Consider the following 16,677-nt stretch of genomic DNA (forward strand, 5'->3'; position numbering starts at 1 on the left):
TTTAGGGCCTAATTAGTATCTAATTAACTTGCTATAGGCTATCTTCCATGGTCCCAATTTAATGCCTAGACATCCCTTCTAAATGTAACGCCATAGGGAAGCAGGCTATTGTGCATTGTTATCGGGGGAGTTAATCGCAAAGCATCAGCTCTCTGTTGTTTTGTACGGATAAATACAAACGCTTATTAAAACTCATTGAGTGTTTGCTTTGCACCATTAATTGATGTTTAATCAACTCCGAATAAATGAGAGACTCCGAATGAAAAGCTTTGATTTGGAGATGCGTTGGAGGGTTTGCATTGTCTTGAAGAGACGTGTGGGGAGACGGCCCCCTCCCCAAAGGAAATCTCTGTTCCCTTGTGGAAAGCAAAAACATCCCCCATGGCTTGTGAGTGAAAAGGCAGTGGGTGTCCAGTGCACAACCACCTCAGAGTTCAACTTATTGGCTGGTGGCCGAGAGCCTGCGAAGTTTGTAAAGCCAAGTTGTTAAGCGCTCAGAGATTGCCTGGGCTCTGGGACAGTGGCCATCTCTTTGTTCTGTGTTTGTAGGGCACCTGCCATAGCAAATAATCATAATAATGAGGCTGTTTTAAAAATGTTCTTTATTAAAGGTTAAAAATCATATATTCAAAAATAACCCACCCACCCCCGACATGGGCTGTGTTGCTAACAACTCCTTTGATTGTTGACCACGACCTAGTTTTAAGCATCAGATTTACCTTTTCCCTGTTTTCTGGTCTGTTTTAATGTTTTGCCCTTCACTGAGCCCGGGCACTGAAAATAGTCGGGCCCCTTGCCCTGGGTGAGTCTCCTGCCAGAGACGGGTGCTGCAGTGTTTGGGGGCCAGCTAAACCCAACGCTGGGAACCTTTCCACTGATATTGCAAAGCTGCTCCATTCCCCCTCCCGGCCTGGCTGTCAGCGCCCTGTGAAAGTCAAACTCCAGCGTCATGGCCAGATGCAAGATCAAGCTGGGGGAGTGAGCTGAGTTTAGAGGAGATCCAGGATCTTATACCCCAAAAGTCACACTAGCTAGAAACACGGATTCATCAGAAACAAACTCCTATTGCCTGACCTTTGCTGCCAAGGTCACGACTCTGCAACAGCTGAAAGGAGATTAACGCGTCCTTGGCTTATCTATCACCATCTGGCTCTGTCTACCCTTGTCACACCTTCCCGTCTGTCTAATTAAGTATGGGGCAGGTTACCAAGGGAGGTTGTAAATTCTCCATCACTGTGTCTTTGAATGCAGACTGAAAGATACTGTGCTAGTCAGGCACAAATGATTGAGCTTAATGTGGGGATCGCTGGGTGAGGGTCTCTGGCCTGTGTTACGGAGGAGGTCAGAAAGACTTGATGCCCAGAATGGGCCTCTCTGGCTTTGAAATCCCACCCCCCCATACACCCTGCTAGCTAGCTGGAATTGCTTGTGGAGCCCCCATACGGGCAGCCCTTCCTGCTGTGGGGCTGGGGCAGTGACCTGGCTTCTTGGCGTCCCTCTGTGATCAGTGGACGCCCCGGGCGTTTCCGTCACTCACGACCCGTCCTTTGGGAGGAGAGGCGACTGAAGGGGCAGCTGTGGGCTGAGGGCTGGTTCTCACCCCCACGCGGGGCTGGGACACTGTTGTTTTTCACCCCTAGCTGATCGCGTGGGAGCCGGAGCAGGAGGAGGAGGTGACAGTGGTGACGGTGAGGCCCAACTTCCAGGACAGCATCCACGTGGGCTACATCGGAGGCCTGAAGAAGTTCACGGAGTACTTCACCTCGGTGGTGTGCTTCACCACACCGGGGGACGGCCCGCGCAGCCCGCCGCAGCTGGTGCGCACCCACGAGGACGGTACGGGGAGGCCTTGCATTCCCTTGGGACATAGGGTGGGGCGGGCAGCCCAGCTCCCAGAGGCTCCTGCTGAGCCAGGGACCTGGGCCCTAGAACCTCCCCCTACTCACCATGGGGGATACCCCGGGGAGACCCCCGCTCGCTCCAGCTCACCACGGGGGATACCCCGGGGAGACCCCCAGTCGCTCCAGCTCACCACTCGCTTTCACTGGCCAGCGCCCTGGGGAGACCCCAGTTCACCTCGGCCTGGCTGCTCAGCTGTGCTGAGATGTGCGCTGCTTGCTCCTCTCTAACTCTTGGCGTTGGGGTTTTTTGGGCAGCGCCTGGCCCCGTGGGGCACCTCAGCTTCAGCGACATCCTGGACACGTCACTGAAGGTCAGCTGGCAGGAGCCCCTGGAGAAGAACGGCATCCTGACCGGTAAGGAGCTCCCGGGGGGGCTGCTCACCGGACTCTCCCCCAGCCCAGCTGAGCTGCAGGCCCGGCGCGATCAGCACGGCTCCATGCTTCCAAACAGTGGCAGCCTGGTGCTGCCCAAGGCTGCAACCGGGAACACTCTCTGGGCCGCGGGACAGTCCTGTCTCCCCAGCCCCCCAACCCCTTCCTTCCCGCATGGTGGGGGCCTAACGTCCTTGCAGCTGCTGCTGTTCTCCTGGGATGCTTCAGTTACCCCATTTCCACCCCGCTCCCCTTTTACCCCATTTCCACCCCGCTCCCCTTGGCCCCACATCCCAGCCACGTCTGGCTCCCTCCACGTCACGGAGTACGAAGGAGACGCTGGCGTGGCCAGGGCAGTGCCCGCCAAACCAGGCAGATGTTGCTATGGAGGATGGTGGAAAACCGGCTCCATGGCAAACACTTGATGGAGAATTCAGGGCAGGAGCCGTTGGGTGGGACCTTCCCAACCCCCCATGCGGCTTGAACATCCCACTCCTTGTGCCCGAACCGCAGAGCGGTTGGCAAGCGAGAGGTGTGGGGCAGAAGGGACCAGCGCTGGCTCGAGGAGCTGTCTGTGCACCCTTTGGCCTCTGGCTAGTGGCCCCTTGCGCCGGGCTGTCAGGCTACTGGGGAGATCTGTGAAGTGAGGCCCCTCTGCCGACAAAGCATGGGGGTGACACTACATTGGCTGGGGCCCACGCGGTGGCCTGGGGAGGGGTGCGGGCAAGTTGAAGGGAGTCTCCCCCCCGGGGGGGCAGGGAAGTTTCCCACAATGGGGCGTAGAGCGTGACACCCATGTGCCCATGTGGCTGGGTTGTGTTTTTCAGGCTACCGGATCTCCTGGGAGGAGTACAACCGCACCAACACGCGGGTGACGCACTACCTACCCAACGTCACCCTGGAGTACCGCGTCACCGGCCTCACCGCCCTCACCACCTACACCATCGAGGTGGCCGCCATGACGTCCAAGGGGCAGGGCCAGGTGTCCTCCTCCACCATCTCCTCCGGGGTGCCTCCAGGTAAACCTGGCTCCCAGCCCCCTTCTGCTCCTGTCACCGCCCTCCCTTTGGCTTCCGGCAGAGCACGAGCAGGCCCTGGGTCAAGGGCACCCCATGAAGAATGCGCGGGGAGCGGGTCTGGAGCAGGGGCAGCACAGGGCAGGAGCTGGCTCTCCAGGCCTTAGTAGCCATCGGCCAGGCCCGGCCACTCGTGCTGGGGGTGACTCTGCCCTATCGCTGCCGGGGCGTGTGCATGATGGCTGTGCTGTTCTCCCCTACCATCTCCCCTCGCTGCTGCCGCGGGCGGGGTGCCCAGGATGGGAGGGCGAAGGCCGGCCACACTTGCCCCTCGGACCCGCAACAGGATGTCCCCTCCCATCCTGTCCTCTCCCCACAGAGCTCCCCGGCGCGCCGACCAATCTGGGCATCTCCAACATCGGCCCGCGCTCCGTGACGCTCCAGTTCAGGCCGGGCTACGACGGGAAGACCTCCATTTCCCGCTGGCTGGTGGAAGCTCAGGTGAGGGGGTCTCTGGGGCGGGGAGGTGAAGGAGCCGGGGAGCCCAGGCCTATTGAGGGGGTGTACAGCACCTTGCGCGTGGGGGCTCTTGGGCTGGGACACTGCGCTGACAGGCCCACGTGCGGCGCTCCTCACGCCACCCCCTTGTCCACAGGTGGGTCAGATCGGCGAGAACGAGGAGTGGGAGCTCATTCACCAGCTGGCCAACGACCCCGACGCCCGCTCCATGGAGGTGCCCAACCTCCACCCCTACATGCACTACAGGTGGGTGCTGGGGACCGGCGCCTGGCGAGTGCCAAGGCTGCTACCACCCCCCTCCTTGCCCTGCAGGCGGCTGGCACCCACTCTGGGTGGCATGGGGGCCTGGCCCTAATGGGCCTTCTCAGCCCATCGGGCCCCAGGCTTTCCTCTCCCAAAGACGGGTACCCCAGAGGGGCTGGGCAGAGCCTCTCCTCCCCCTAGCACCGTGCACCCAGCAGAGCACCAGGGAGGGGGGCCCTGGGTCCTAGGTGTGGTTGAACCTTTCCCCAGCAGCAGCGCCCCCTAGTGTCCGCCGGAGCACAGCATGGGTGCAGCGTTGCCGGTGGGGACGCCCTGAGCTATGCGCTGAGAGGGGGTGGGGGTTGTATTGTAGCCCGCGCCCCGTTGCCCTCGGGAAGGGGATGGGGGGTGCCCGCAGCCCTCCTGCATCCCTTCCCTGCCCACGGTGACTCGGCTCCACTCCGCGCAGCTTCCGCCTGCGGCAGGTGAACATCGTGGGCACCAGCCCGCCCAGCGTGCCCTCCAGAAGGATGCAGACCCTGCAGGCTCCCCCGGACGTGGCGCCCGCCAATGTCACCCTGCGGACGGCCAGCGAGACCAGCCTGTGGTTGCGCTGGATGGTAAGTGACAATGCGGGGCGGCCAGGTAAACCCCGGGCCGGTGCCCACCCTCTGCCCGGACAGGCACTGCCCGGGGCACTCCCTTGGGTGGGGAGCCGGGAATGAAGCAGAGAGAAAATGGCAGTCACAGGGTCTGGGGGCTGCAGCCTTGTTTAATGCAGCGTTAGCCACTGTCTTCCTGTGGGGTGCGGGGAAGCAGCCTGGCTGTGCATTGCAATGCTGGGGAGGCTAATAGGCCTTTGTGTGCTGGGGGGGACCTGCACACAGGTTAGTTGGGCAAGGGGATAAATCTGGATGAATGGGGTTAGCGAGGGGCTGTGCTGGGTGTGGTGGGAGGGTCCGTGAGTTAGCGGGGGGCTGTGCTAGGCATGGGGGGGAGGGTCCGTGGGTTTGGGGGGCTGTGCTGGGTGTGGGGGGAGGGTCCGTGAGTTAGCGGGGGGCTGTGCTGGGTGTGGGGGGAGGGTAGGAGGGTTAGTGAGAGGTTGTGCTGGGTGTCGGGGGAGAGTAGGTGGGTTAGTGGGGGCTGTGTTGGGTGTGGGAGATGGTACATGGGTTAGGGGGGCTGTAGTGGGCGTGGGGGAGGATACGTGGGTTAGCGGGGGGCTATATGGGGGGAGGGTACATAGGTTAGTGGGGGCTGTGCTGGGTGTGGGGGAGGGTACATGGGTTAGCGGGGGGCTGTGCTGTGCGTGAGGGGAGGATACATGGGTTAGCCGGGGGCTGTGCTGGGCTTGGGGGGAGGGTACATGGGTTAGCGGGGGGCTGTGGCGGGCGTGGGGGGAGTATACATGGGTTAGCAGGGGCCTGTGGTGGGTGTGTGGGGAGGGTACGTGGGTTTGGGGGACTGTGCTGGGTGTGGGGTAGGGTACATTAGCAGGGGGCTGTGCTGGGTGTGGGGGGAGGATACGTGGGTTTGGGGGGCTGTGCTGGGTGTGGGAGGAGGGTACATGGGTTAGTTGGGGCTGTGCTGGGTGTGGGGGGGAGGGTAGGTGGGTTTGGGGGGCTGTGCTGGGTGTGGGGGGAGGGTGCGTGGGTTTGGGGGGCTGTGCCGGATGTGGGGGAGGGTACGTTTGTTAGCGGGGGGCTGTTCTGGGTGGGGGGGGAGGGGAGGTGGGTTTGGGGGGCTGTGCTGGGTGTGGGGGAGGGTACGTTTGTTAGCGGGGGGCTGTTCTGGGTGTGGGGGGGAGGGTAGGTGGGTTTGGGGGGCTGTGCTGGGTGTGGGGGAGGGTATGTTTGTTAGCGGGGGGCTGTTCTGGGTGTGGGGGGGAGGGTAGGTGGGTTTGGGGGGCTGTTCTGGGTGTGGGGGGGAGGGTACGTGGGTTTGGGGGGCTGTGCTGGATGTGGGGGAGGGTACGTTTGTTAGCGGGGGGCTGTTCTGGGTGTGGGGGGGAGGGTAGGTGGGTTTGGGGGGCTGTGCTGGGTGTGGGGGGTGGGTACGTGGGTTTGAGGGGCTGTGCTGGGTGTGGGGGAGGGTACGTTTGTTAGCGGGGAGCTGTTCTGGGTGTGGGGGGGAGGGTAGGTGGGTTTGGGGGGCTGTTCTGGGTGTGGGGGAGGGTACGTGGGTTTGGGGGGCTGTGCCGGATGTGGGGGAGGGTACGTTTGTTAGCGGGGGGCTGTTCTGGGTGTGGGGGGGAGGGTAGGTGGGTTTGGGGGGCTGTGCTGGGTGTGGGGGAGGGTACGTTTGTTAGCGGGGGGCTGTTCTGGGTGTGGGGGGGAGGGTAGGTGGGTTTGGGGGGCTGTGCTGGGTGTGGGGGGAGGGTGCGTGGGTTTGGGGGGCTGTGCCGGATGTGGGGGAGGGTACGTTTGTTAGCGGGGGGCTGTTCTGGGTGGGGGGGAGGGGAGGTGGGTTTGGGGGGCTGTGCTGGGTGTGGGGGAGGGTACGTTTGTTAGCGGGGGGCTGTTCTGGGTGTGGGGGGGAGGGTAGGTGGGTTTGGGGGGCTGTGCTGGGTGTGGGGGAGGGTACGTTTGTTAGCGGGGGGCTGTTCTGGGTGTGGGGGGGAGGGTAGGTGGGTTTGGGGGGCTGTTCTGGGTGTGGGGGGGAGGGTACGTGGGTTTGGGGGGCTGTGCTGGATGTGGGGGAGGGTACGTTTGTTAGCGGGGGGCTGTTCTGGGTGTGGGGGGGAGGGTAGGTGGGTTTGGGGGGCTGTTCTGGGTGTGGGGGGGAGGGTAGGTGGGTTTGGGGGGCTGTTCTGGGTGTGGGGGAGGGTACGTCGGTTTGGGGGGCTGTGCCGGATGTGGGGGAGGGTACGTTTGTTAGCGGGGGGCTGTTCTGGGTGTGGGGGGGAGGGTAGGTGGGTTTGGGGGGCTGTGCTGGGTGTCCGGGGAGGGTGCGTGGGTTTGGGGGGCTGTGCCGGATGTGGGGGAGGGTACGTTTGTTAGCGGGGGGCTGTTCTGGGGGTGGGGGGGAGGGTAGGTGGGTTTGGGGGGCTGTGCTGGGTGTGGGGGGAGGGTAGGTGGGTTTGAGGGGCTGTGCTGGATGTGGGGGAGGGTACGTTTGTTAGCGGGGGGCTGTTCTGGGTGGGGGGGAGGGTAGGTGGGTTTGGGGGGCTGTGCTGGGTGTGGGGGAGGGTACGTTTGTTAGCGGGGGGCTGTTCTGGGTGGGGGGAGGGTAGGTGGGTTTGGGGGGCTGTGCTGGGTGTCGGGGGAGGGTACGTGGGTTTGAGGGGCTGTGCTGGGTGTGGGGGAGGGTACGTTTGTTAGCGGGGGCCTGTTCTGGGTGGGGGGGAGGGTAGGTGGGTTTGGGGGGCTGTTCTGGGTGTGGGGGGGAGGGTAGGTGGGTTTGGGGGGCTGTTCTGGGTGTGGGGGAGGGTGCGTGGGTTTGAGGGGCTGTGCTGGATGTGGGGGAGGGTACGTTTGTTAGCGGGGGGCTGTTCTGGGTGGGGGGGAGGGTAGGTGGGTTTGGGGGGCTGTTCTGGGTGTGGGGGGGAGGATACGTGGTTTTGGGGGGCTGTGCTGGGTGTCGGGGGAGGGTGCGTGGGTTAGTTGGGGCTGTGCTGGGTGTGGGGGGGAGGGTAGGTGGGTTTGGGGGGCTGTGCTGGGTGTCGGGGGAGGGTGCGTGGGTTTGGGGGGCTGTGCTGGGTGTGGGGGAGGGTACGTTTGTTAGCGGGGGGCTGTTCTGGGTGGGGGGGAGGGGAGGTGGGTTTGGGGGGCTGTGCTGGGTGTGGGGGAGGGTACGTTTGTTAGCGGGGGGCTGTTCTGGGTGGGGGGAGGGTAGGTGGGTTTGGGGGGCTGTGCTGGGTGGGGGGGAGGGTGCGTGGGTTTGGGGGGCTGTGCTGGGTGTCGGGGGAGGGTGCGTGGGTTTGGGGGGCTGTTCTGGGTGTGGGGGAGGGTACGTTTGTTAGCGGGGGGCTGTTCTGGGTGGGGGGGAGGATACGTGGGTTTGGGGGGCTGTGCTGGGTGTCGGGGGAGGGTGCGTGGGTTTGGGGGGCTGTTCTGGGTGTGGGGGAGGGTACGTTTGTTAGCGGGGGGCTGTTCTGGGTGTCGGGGGAGGGTGCGTGGGTTTGGGGGGCTGTGCTGGGTGGGGGGGAGGGGAGATGGGTTTGGGGGGCTGTGCTGGGTGTGGGGGAGGGTGCGTGGGTTTGGGGGGCTGTGCTGGGTGTGGGGGAGGGTACGTTTTTTAGCGGGGGGCTGTTCTGGGTGGGGGGGAGGGGAGGTGGGTTTGGGGGGCTGTTCTGGGTGGGGGGGAGGGGAGGTGGGTTTGGGGGCTGTGCTGGGTGTCGGGGGAGGGTGCGTGGGTTTGGGGGGCTGTGCTGGGTGTGGGGGAGGGTACGTTTGTTAGCGGGGGGCTGTTCTGGGTGTGGGGGGGAGGGGAGGTGGGTTTGGGGGGCTGTGCTGGGTGTGGGGGAGGGTACGTTTGTTAGCGGGAGGCTGTTCTGGGTGTGGGGGGGAGGGGAGGTGGGTTTGGGGGGCTGTGCTGGGTGTCGGGGGAGGGTGCGTGGGTTTGGGGGGCTGTGCTGGGTGTGGGGGAGGGTACGTTTGTTAGCGGGGGGCTGTTCTGGGTGGGGGGGAGGATACGTGGGTTTGGGGGGCTGTGCTGGGTGTCGGGGGAGGGTGCGTGGGTTTGGGGGGCTGTTCTGGGTGTGGGGGAGGGTACGTTTGTTAGCGGGGGGCTGTGCTGGGTGTCGGGGGAGGGTGCGTGGGTTTGGGGGGCTGTGCTGGGTGTGGGGGAGGGTACGTTTGTTAGCGGGGGGCTGTTCTGGGTGTCGGGGGAGGGTGCGTGGGTTTGGGGGGCTGTGCTGGGTGTGGGGGAGGGTGCGTGGGTTTGGGGGGCTGTGCTGGGTGTCGGGGGAGGGTGCGTGGGTTAGTTGGGGCTGTGCTGGGTGTGGGGGGAGGGTAGGTGGGTTTGGGGGGCTGTGCTGGGTGTCGGGGGAGGGTGCGTGGGATTGGGGGGCTGTGCTGGGTGTGGGGGAGGGTACGTTTGTTAGCGGGGGGCTGTGCTGGGTGTCGGGGGAGGGTGCGTGGGTTTGGGGGGCTGTGCTGGGTGTGGGGGAGGGTGCGTGGGTTTGGGGGGCTGTGCTGGGTGTGGGGGAGGGTACGTTTGTTAGCGGGGGGCTGTTCTGGGTGGGGGGGAGGGGAGGTGGGTTTGGGGGGCTGTGCTGGGTGTGGGGGAGGGTGCGTGGGTTTGGGGGGCTGTGCTGGGTGTGGGGGAGGGTGCGTGGGTTTGGGGGGCTGTGCTGGGTGTGGGGGAGGGTGCGTGGGTTTGGGGGGCTGTGCTGGGTGTGGGGGGGAGGGTAGGTGGGTTTGGGGGGCTGTGCTGGGTGTCGGGGGAGGGTGCGTGGGTTTGGGGGGCTGTGCTGGGTGTGGGGGAGGGTACGTTTGTTAGCGGGGGGCTGTGCTGGGTGTCGGGGGAGGGTGCGTGGGTTTGGGGGGCTGTGCTGGGTGTGGGGGAGGGTGCGTGGGTTTGGGGGGCTGTGCTGGGTGTGGGGGAGGGTACGTTTGTTAGCGGGGGGCTGTGCTGGGTGTCGGGGGAGGGTGCGTGGGTTTGGGGGGCTGTGCTGGGTGTGGGGGAGGGTGCGTGGGTTTGAGGGGCTGTTCTGGGTGGGGGGGAGGGTAGGTGGGTTTGGGGGGCTGTGCTGGGTGTCGGGGGAGGGTGCGTGGGTTTGAGGGGCTGTTCTGGGTGGGGGGGAGGGTAGGTGGGTTTGGGGGGCTGTGCTGGGTGTGGGGGAGGGTACGTTTGTTAGCGGGGGGCTGTTCTGGGTGGGGGGGAGGGGAGGTGGGTTTGGGGGGCTGTGCTGGGTGTGGGGGAGGGTGCGTGGGTTTGAGGGGCTGTTCTGGGTGGGGGGGAGGGGAGGTGGGTTTGGGGGGCTGTGCTGGGTGTCGGGGGAGGGTGCGTGGGTTTGGGGGGCTGTGCTGGGTGTGGGGGAGGGTGCGTGGGTTTGGGGGGCTGTTCTGGGTGTGGGGGAGGGTACGTTTGTTAGCGGGGGGCTGTTCTGGGTGGGGGGGAGGGGAGGTGGGTTTGGGGGGCTGTGCTGGGTGTCGGGGGAGGGTGCGTGGGTTTGGGGGGCTGTGCTGGGTGTGGGGGAGGGTAGGTTTGTTAGCGGGGGGCTGTTCTGGGGGGGGGGGAGGGGAGGTGGGTTTGGGGGGCTGTGCTGGGTGTGGGGGAGGGTGCGTGGGTTTGGGGGGCTGTGCTGGGTGTGGGGGAGGGTACGTTTGTTAGCGGCTGGGGGGGGGCGGGTGAGGGTGGCTGGTGCTGAGTGTCACCCCCTCCCCCAGCCGCTCCCGGAGCTGGAGTACAACGGGAACCCGGAGTCGGTGGGCTACAAGCTGCGGTACACGCGGGCGGACGGGCGGGGCAGGACGGTGGTGCACGTGATCCACGACCGGGTGGAGCGGGAGTTCACCATCGAGGACCTGGAGGAGTGGACGGAGTACCGCGTGCAGGTCCAGGCCTTCAACGCCATCGGGGCCGGGCCCTGGAGCCACGTCGTGCTGGGACGCACCAGGGAGTCAGGTACCTGCCGCTCCCCCTGCCGGCTCTGGGGCCTGCCCCACCGCTGGGCCGGCGGAGAGATCCCTGTCCTGTGCCCAGCTGCCCCTGAGCTTGCAGTGCCCATCAGACCCCCAGCCTGAGTGTGCCCTGCCCGGCTCCCAGCCCCACTGCCACGGGCAGCAGCCGGGCCGGCTTCTGACCTCACTTTCTTCTCCCCTCGCCAGTCCCCTCGTCCGGCCCCACCAACGTGTCCGCGCTGGCCACCACCTCCAGCAGCATGCTGGTCCGATGGAGCGAGATCCCCGAGGCGGATCGCAACGGGCTCATCCTGGGCTACAAGGTGGGTGTCAGCCCGTGTGATCGCTCGTTCGGACGCAGCAGCCCCCTCGAGAGCTGGGCCGGTGCCCCTCAGCCCCACCCACAGCTCCCTGCAACGCAGCCCTGGGCTGCCCCCCACTCGCTCTGCTGGTCCCCTCAATCCCGACCCGCAACCCCCTGCTATGCCAGCCCTGGGCTGCCCCCCACTCGCTCTGCTGGTCCCCTCAATCCCCACCCGCAACCCCCTGCTATGCCAGCCCTGGGCTGCCCCCCACTCGCTCTGCTGGTCCCCTCAATCCCGACCCGCAACCCCCTGCTATGCCAGCCCTGGGCTGCCCCCCACTCGCTCTGCTGGTCCCCTCAATCCCCACCCGCAACCCCCTGCTATGCCAGCCCTGGGCTGCCCCCCACTCGCTCTGCTGGTCCCCTCAATCCCGACCCGCAACCCCCTGCTATGCCAGCCCTGGGCTGCCCCCCACTCGCTCTGCTGGTCCCCTCAATCCCGACCCGCAACCCCCTGCTATGCCAGCCCTGGGCTGCCCCCCACTCGCTCTGCTGGTCCCCTCAATCCCGACCCGCAACCCCCTGCTATGCCAGCCCTGGGCTGCCCCCCACTCGCTCTGCTGGTCCCCTCAATCCCGACCCGCAACCCCCTGCTATGCCAGCCCTGGGCTGCCCCCCACTCGCTCTGCTGGTCCCCTCAATCCCCACCCGCAACCCCCTGCTATGCCAGCCCTGGGCTGCCCCCCACTCGCTCTGCTGGTCCCCTCAATCCCGACCCGCAACCCCCTGCTATGCCAGCCCTGGGCTGCCCCCCACTCGCTCTGCTGGTCCCCTCAATCCCCACCCGCAACCCCCTGCTATGCCAGCCCTGGGCTGCCCCCCACTCGCTCTGCTGGTCCCCTCAATCCCGACCCGCAACCCCCTGCTATGCCAGCCCTGGGCTGCCCCCCACTCGCTCTGCTGGTCCCCTCAATCCCGACCCGCAACCCCCTGCTATGCCAGCCCTGGGCTGCCCCCCACTCGCTCTGCTGGTCCCCTCAATCCCCACCCGCAACCCCCTGCTCCCCCAGTCCTGTGGCCTGTGGCTATTCCACTCCTGGGCTCCCCGAAACATGCCTGTCAATGCTCCTGCCATGGCTTTTCCTTGGGGACAGGCTGCCCTGCATGGGGCTGTGAACTGAGGGGCTGTCGGGTGCCCCGGCCCCACCCGCGGGGGGGCCCCATTCAGCCTGGGAAGTGGGTTCGGCTGGCGCGGCAGGGCAGCCCGGGGCGTGCGGCACTGGCTCCGTGGGTTTCACATGGGCTGTGTTCCAGGTCGTGTACAAGGAGAAGGACTCGGACGCGCGGGCCCGGTTCTGGCCGGCCGAGGGGAACGCCTCCCGCAGCGCCCAGCTCGCAGGCCTGGGCAAGTACGTGCTGTACGAGATCCGCGTGCTGGCCTTCACCCGGATCGGGGACGGCGCGCCCAGCTCCCCACCCATCCTGGAGAGGACTCTGGACGACGGTAGGCGCCACTCCTCCCCCGCCCATTCGCGCTGACGGGGCGCTCGGGGTCTTTGGACGGGGCGGCACTCGCGGCGGGTGACACGCGGGGTGAGGCCGGGCGCAAACGAGGGCCGGTCAGTGGAAGGGCGAGTGCCCCCGTCACGCTGGGATGAGGAGAAAACAGCCTCTGGTCGGCCCTCTGTCGCACTCAGTGCGGACAGCCTCCCCCTCTGTCTGCCCGTTCTGGGAGGGCTCTGGCCTCTGCACGGGCGGGGGGGGGTGCCAGCCCCAGAAATACAAGGTGGGGACGTAACAGGGCAGGAGAGAGCACTTTGCCCTGTCTGCCTTCCTGAGTGTGCATCTGGGCCCCCGGGGGAGTGCACAAACGCTCGGGTGTGCCCCCATGCCTGCATGTGTGTGTTTGTGCCCCCAGGGTATGCTGAGGAGGGAGTATGCATGCCCCTAAGGGGGTGTGTACAGATGGGGGGGTTCCCTAGCAGGGTGAGTGTTGGTGTGTGCCCCTAAAGGGGCTGTGGGGGTGGGGTGGGGTGGGTGTCCCTAATGGTGTGTGTTGGTGTGTGGGGCGGGTGTCCCTAAAGGTGTGGAGGGCAGGTCGGTGTTTGTCTCTGGGGGGGGTGCATCTCTGTCCCTAAGTACATGCGTGTGCGTGTGGGAGTCTTTCTGCACGCCCTGCTCCGTCAGTCTCACACGGGTCGTTGGCAGTTTTCAGCGGGACGGCTCCCAGGGGAGGGGAAGCCCCGGGTGCCCTGTGGGGCATTTGCACCCAGGTGCACCCAGCAGAGTTCTGCGATGGAGGCCCAGCAGCCACTAGCTTCAGGGCTTGGCCAGCGGGCTCCCCCAGCCGCTGGGCTGGGACGGGCTCCACTCCCCATTTGCTCCGGCCGAGGGCTCTGAGCCCGATTGCCCGTCACCCAGCGCTCCCTCTGCTCTCGTCCTGCCCCAGTGCCCGGGCCCCCGGTGGGCATCCTCTTCCCAGAAGTGAGGACCACTTCAGTCCGGCTGATCTGGCAGCCCCCAGCCGCGCCGAACGGCATCATTCTAGGTAAGCGCTTCTCCGAGCGCCCTGGCGTGTGGGTAGCGGTCCCGGGAACACTGGGAGGGGGCCGTGCTCGGGATGCTGGGCAGCGGGAGGGTGTGATGTTGCTGTGCTGGCAGGTGTTTCGCGGGCATGCAGCTGGGTGTGAGCGACAGAGCTGGGGCCCGGGGATGCAGCTGAGCTGAGCCCTGCAGTGGGGAGGGCCGTGCTGGGGGCCTCTGCAGGAAGTCGCCCACCAGCGCATGTCCATGTGCACAGCATGTTCCCGCTGGGGGAATGGCGGCTGCTGAAGCAGCTACTCCGCCGCTCAGGGCTTCTCTGCACCAGGCCGGAGCCAGCCGCCTCGGTCCCTGGGTCCCTGAAGGCGCCCAAGCTGCTCCTCTGATAAATCACAGAGCTGGCGAGCCCCATCAGCCGCCAGAGGGAAGCAGAATCCTGCCTGGCACCGAGGTGGGCTGGGCAAGGGCACCCATCTTCCTGCTGCGGGGCAGACATGGACATTTGTGAACGTCTCGCCTAGGCTGAGACAGGGGAGCCAGCCCAGCGCCTCCCGCACCCGGCGTGGGGTCACCTCCCGGGCGGGCCCTAGGGCCGGACCCTGCGCGGGGAGCTGGGCCCAGGCGCTCACGACTGTCTCGTTTGTGCCTCCCCCTGCCAGTCCTGGCTCCATCCTGCTTCTCCTGGAGCAGCCTTTCTGCCCCCTTGCAGGCCGGGGTGGGGGGCAGCCTTGTCCCAGCTCTGGCTGACCGCCTCCGTCCCCCTTCTCCGCAGCGTACCAGATCACCCACCGCCTGAACACCACCAGTGCCAATGCTGCCACCGTGGAGGTGCTCAACCCCAGCGCCCGCCAGTACACGGCCGCCGGCCTGCAGCCGGAGTCGACCTACCTCTTCCGCATCACGGCGCAGACCCGCAAAGGCTGGGGCGAGGCGGCCGAGGCGCTGGTGGTGACCACCGAGAAGAGAGGTGACCATGCCGGGGCTGGGGGGCGCTCTCCCAGGGCAGGGGTGGGGCACGGCTCCAAGGCAGCCGCGGGTGTGGAACCCAGGCCCTGCCCAAGGGGGGAACGGGGCCAGGTGCAGCCTTGCTGGGCCTTCTGGCCGAGCCCTCACACCCTTCTCCCCCTCCTCAGACCGCCCGCAGCCCCCCAGCAAGCCCGTGGTGCGGCAGGAGGATGTGAAGGCCTGCAGTGTGCTCTTGTGCTGGGAGCCGGGCAGCGACGGCCTCTCGCCGGTCCGGTACTACACGGTGCAGACCCGCGAGCTGCCGGCTGGCGAGTGGACACTGCACTCCGCCTCTGTCAGCCACAACGCCACCTCCTTCGTCGTGGACAGGTGAGGCGGGGGCCTTCGAAGTGGGCAAGGCCCGGTAGGGTCTGTGGCAGGGTGGGGCAGGCGAGAGGCAGCGTGGCCTAGGGGCACTGGTCTGGCTTTTATTCCTGGCTTTGCCACCAACCTTAGGCACCGCTCTGTGCCTCAGTTTCCCCACCTGAAATTAGGAGAATGGCTTTTGTGGGGCTGATCTCATCCCCCCCATGCGCTGGCCAAAGTAAGGCTGCTCCATTTCATATCCTGTCTCTACTGGAAGGCACTGGACCCCTGCCCTGCAGCCCCCCAGCTGTGCCTCACACCCATCCCCTTCCCCTCCCGTGTGCTCCTGGCCCAGGTTGAAGCCCTTCACCTCCTACAAGTTCCGCATCAAGGCGACCAACGACATCGGGGACAGCGAATACAGCCAAGAGTCGGAGTCACTCACCACCTTGCAGGCCGGTCAGTGCCCCTTCCCTGCAGGACTGGGCTGGTGCCCCATTGCCAGCTGGGCTCGGCCCCGGGCAGGCATGGGAGACGCGGCGCACGGAGGCTGCAGGGCGCCCGGTGCCAGCCTTGTCTCTTCAGTGGCAGGGTGCAGCCCACGCTGGGTCACAGCTCCCAGCACACTCCAGGCTGGAGCCTTGTCTGTGGAACGAGGCAGCCTTGTTCCCCGGGACCCGTCCAGTGGTCAGCCAGCAGGCCAGCTGGCGCTCCTTGGGGCGAGATGGGGGTTGGTCACGTGGGCCCATTGGCTCACCTCTCCCAGCGTGGAGAGGATTCAAACCAGTGACCCTGTGGAAGGCTCCGACCGCCTGAGCTGCGCAGGGTGGGAGGGAGCCGGAGTCTGGAGCCAGCCAGCACCTGTTCTCCTGGCCAGGGGGAGGGACCCTCGTGCCTCTCAGCATCTCACCTATGTTTCTTCTCCCCCCAGCCCCAGAGGAAGCCCCCACCATCCTCTCGGTCATGCCTCACACCACCACCTCTGTCCTGATCCGCTGGCAGGTACCGTGCGGCACTGCACTGCCCCCGCCCGTCTCTGTAAGGCAGCAGCTTGACTCACTTTCCCGAGCCCCGGGAAGGCCTGGGAGCAGTGTCCCCTTGGCACTGCGGATCCCCTCGCCCGCCGTTCCTGTCCGCTCTGCTCTCTCTGGGCAGGGCCACTGGCTAACTGCCAGTGTGGCTTTGCCACCCGGTGCTGCATCCACTCCAAAGCTCCCGCATGCCGCTGCTGGTCGAGTAGGACCCCGGCATCCGGGGCGCCCAGTGGCTGCCGCAGAGAGGGGCCGGAAGCAGGCTGGCCCCGGTGGGTACTGCTGCTTCCCAGCGGGCTCGGGGCTCCGGGGACCTGCAGGGGCTGGGAGCGCGGTTAAGGCACCTTGCACCTCTCAGGTTAGATTCCCTGCTTACCCCAGGGCTGGGCTCTGCAAGGACCCCTGATCCCTCCCTGGCTGTAGGGAGCCTCCTTGCAGCAGGGCGCAGCGGGAGGCAGCGAGTGAAGGGGGAAATCCCACAGGGGGGTGAGGGCAGCACAGGCTCCGGGGGCAGGCAGTGCCATGCACCGTCTCCATGGGCTCCCCCCGCTGACTGCCCCCGCCTCTTGGCTCCTGTCCCCCCCCGTGCAGCCCCCCACCGAGGACAAGATCAACGGGATCCTGCTGGGCTTCCGGATCCGCTACCGGGAGCTGGTCTACGATGGGCTGCGCGGCTTCACCACGCGCAGCGTCAGCAGCCCCGGCGCCAAGTGGACGGAGCTCACCCGTGAGTGCCCTTATTCGGTCCCCTGGGAACGCAGATGGGTGGGGAAGGGACGTCGTGGGGGGATTCCTCTCACCCCACCCCACGGGGCTCTCCGTGATGCTCAGCCCCGCCCCGTGCCCTGCCTTGCAGCCCCACCGAGCGCTCTG

General features: G+C 66.1%; 1 protein-coding gene across 5 annotated transcripts in view; it reads left to right on the forward strand.

Annotated features, from left to right (window-relative positions):
* The window catches only part of SDK2 (sidekick cell adhesion molecule 2), a 171,543-nt gene that overhangs the window by 133,563 nt on the left and 21,303 nt on the right, over positions 1 to 16,677 (forward strand). For all 5 annotated transcript variants that reach the window (XM_084647193.1, XM_084647195.1, XM_084647194.1 and 2 more), the window contains 15 exons: positions 1,641 to 1,836; positions 2,157 to 2,255; positions 3,101 to 3,292; positions 3,669 to 3,790; positions 3,945 to 4,054; positions 4,521 to 4,671; positions 10,384 to 10,621; positions 10,825 to 10,940; positions 12,236 to 12,425; positions 13,371 to 13,469; positions 14,235 to 14,429; positions 14,596 to 14,797; positions 15,129 to 15,232; positions 15,705 to 15,775; positions 16,396 to 16,531. In XM_084647193.1, coding sequence (XP_084503319.1) covers positions 1,641 to 1,836; positions 2,157 to 2,255; positions 3,101 to 3,292; positions 3,669 to 3,790; positions 3,945 to 4,054; positions 4,521 to 4,671; positions 10,384 to 10,621; positions 10,825 to 10,940; positions 12,236 to 12,425; positions 13,371 to 13,469; positions 14,235 to 14,429; positions 14,596 to 14,797; positions 15,129 to 15,232; positions 15,705 to 15,775; positions 16,396 to 16,531 — 2,221 coding nt within the window. The remainder of the gene's footprint in view (positions 1 to 1,640; positions 1,837 to 2,156; positions 2,256 to 3,100; positions 3,293 to 3,668; positions 3,791 to 3,944; positions 4,055 to 4,520; positions 4,672 to 10,383; positions 10,622 to 10,824; positions 10,941 to 12,235; positions 12,426 to 13,370; positions 13,470 to 14,234; positions 14,430 to 14,595; positions 14,798 to 15,128; positions 15,233 to 15,704; positions 15,776 to 16,395; positions 16,532 to 16,677) is intronic.

Source organism: Lepidochelys olivacea (genome assembly GCF_965140295.1).
Source record: "Lepidochelys olivacea isolate rLepOli2 genome assembly, chromosome: 14".
NCBI lineage: Eukaryota > Metazoa > Chordata > Testudines > Cheloniidae > Lepidochelys > Lepidochelys olivacea.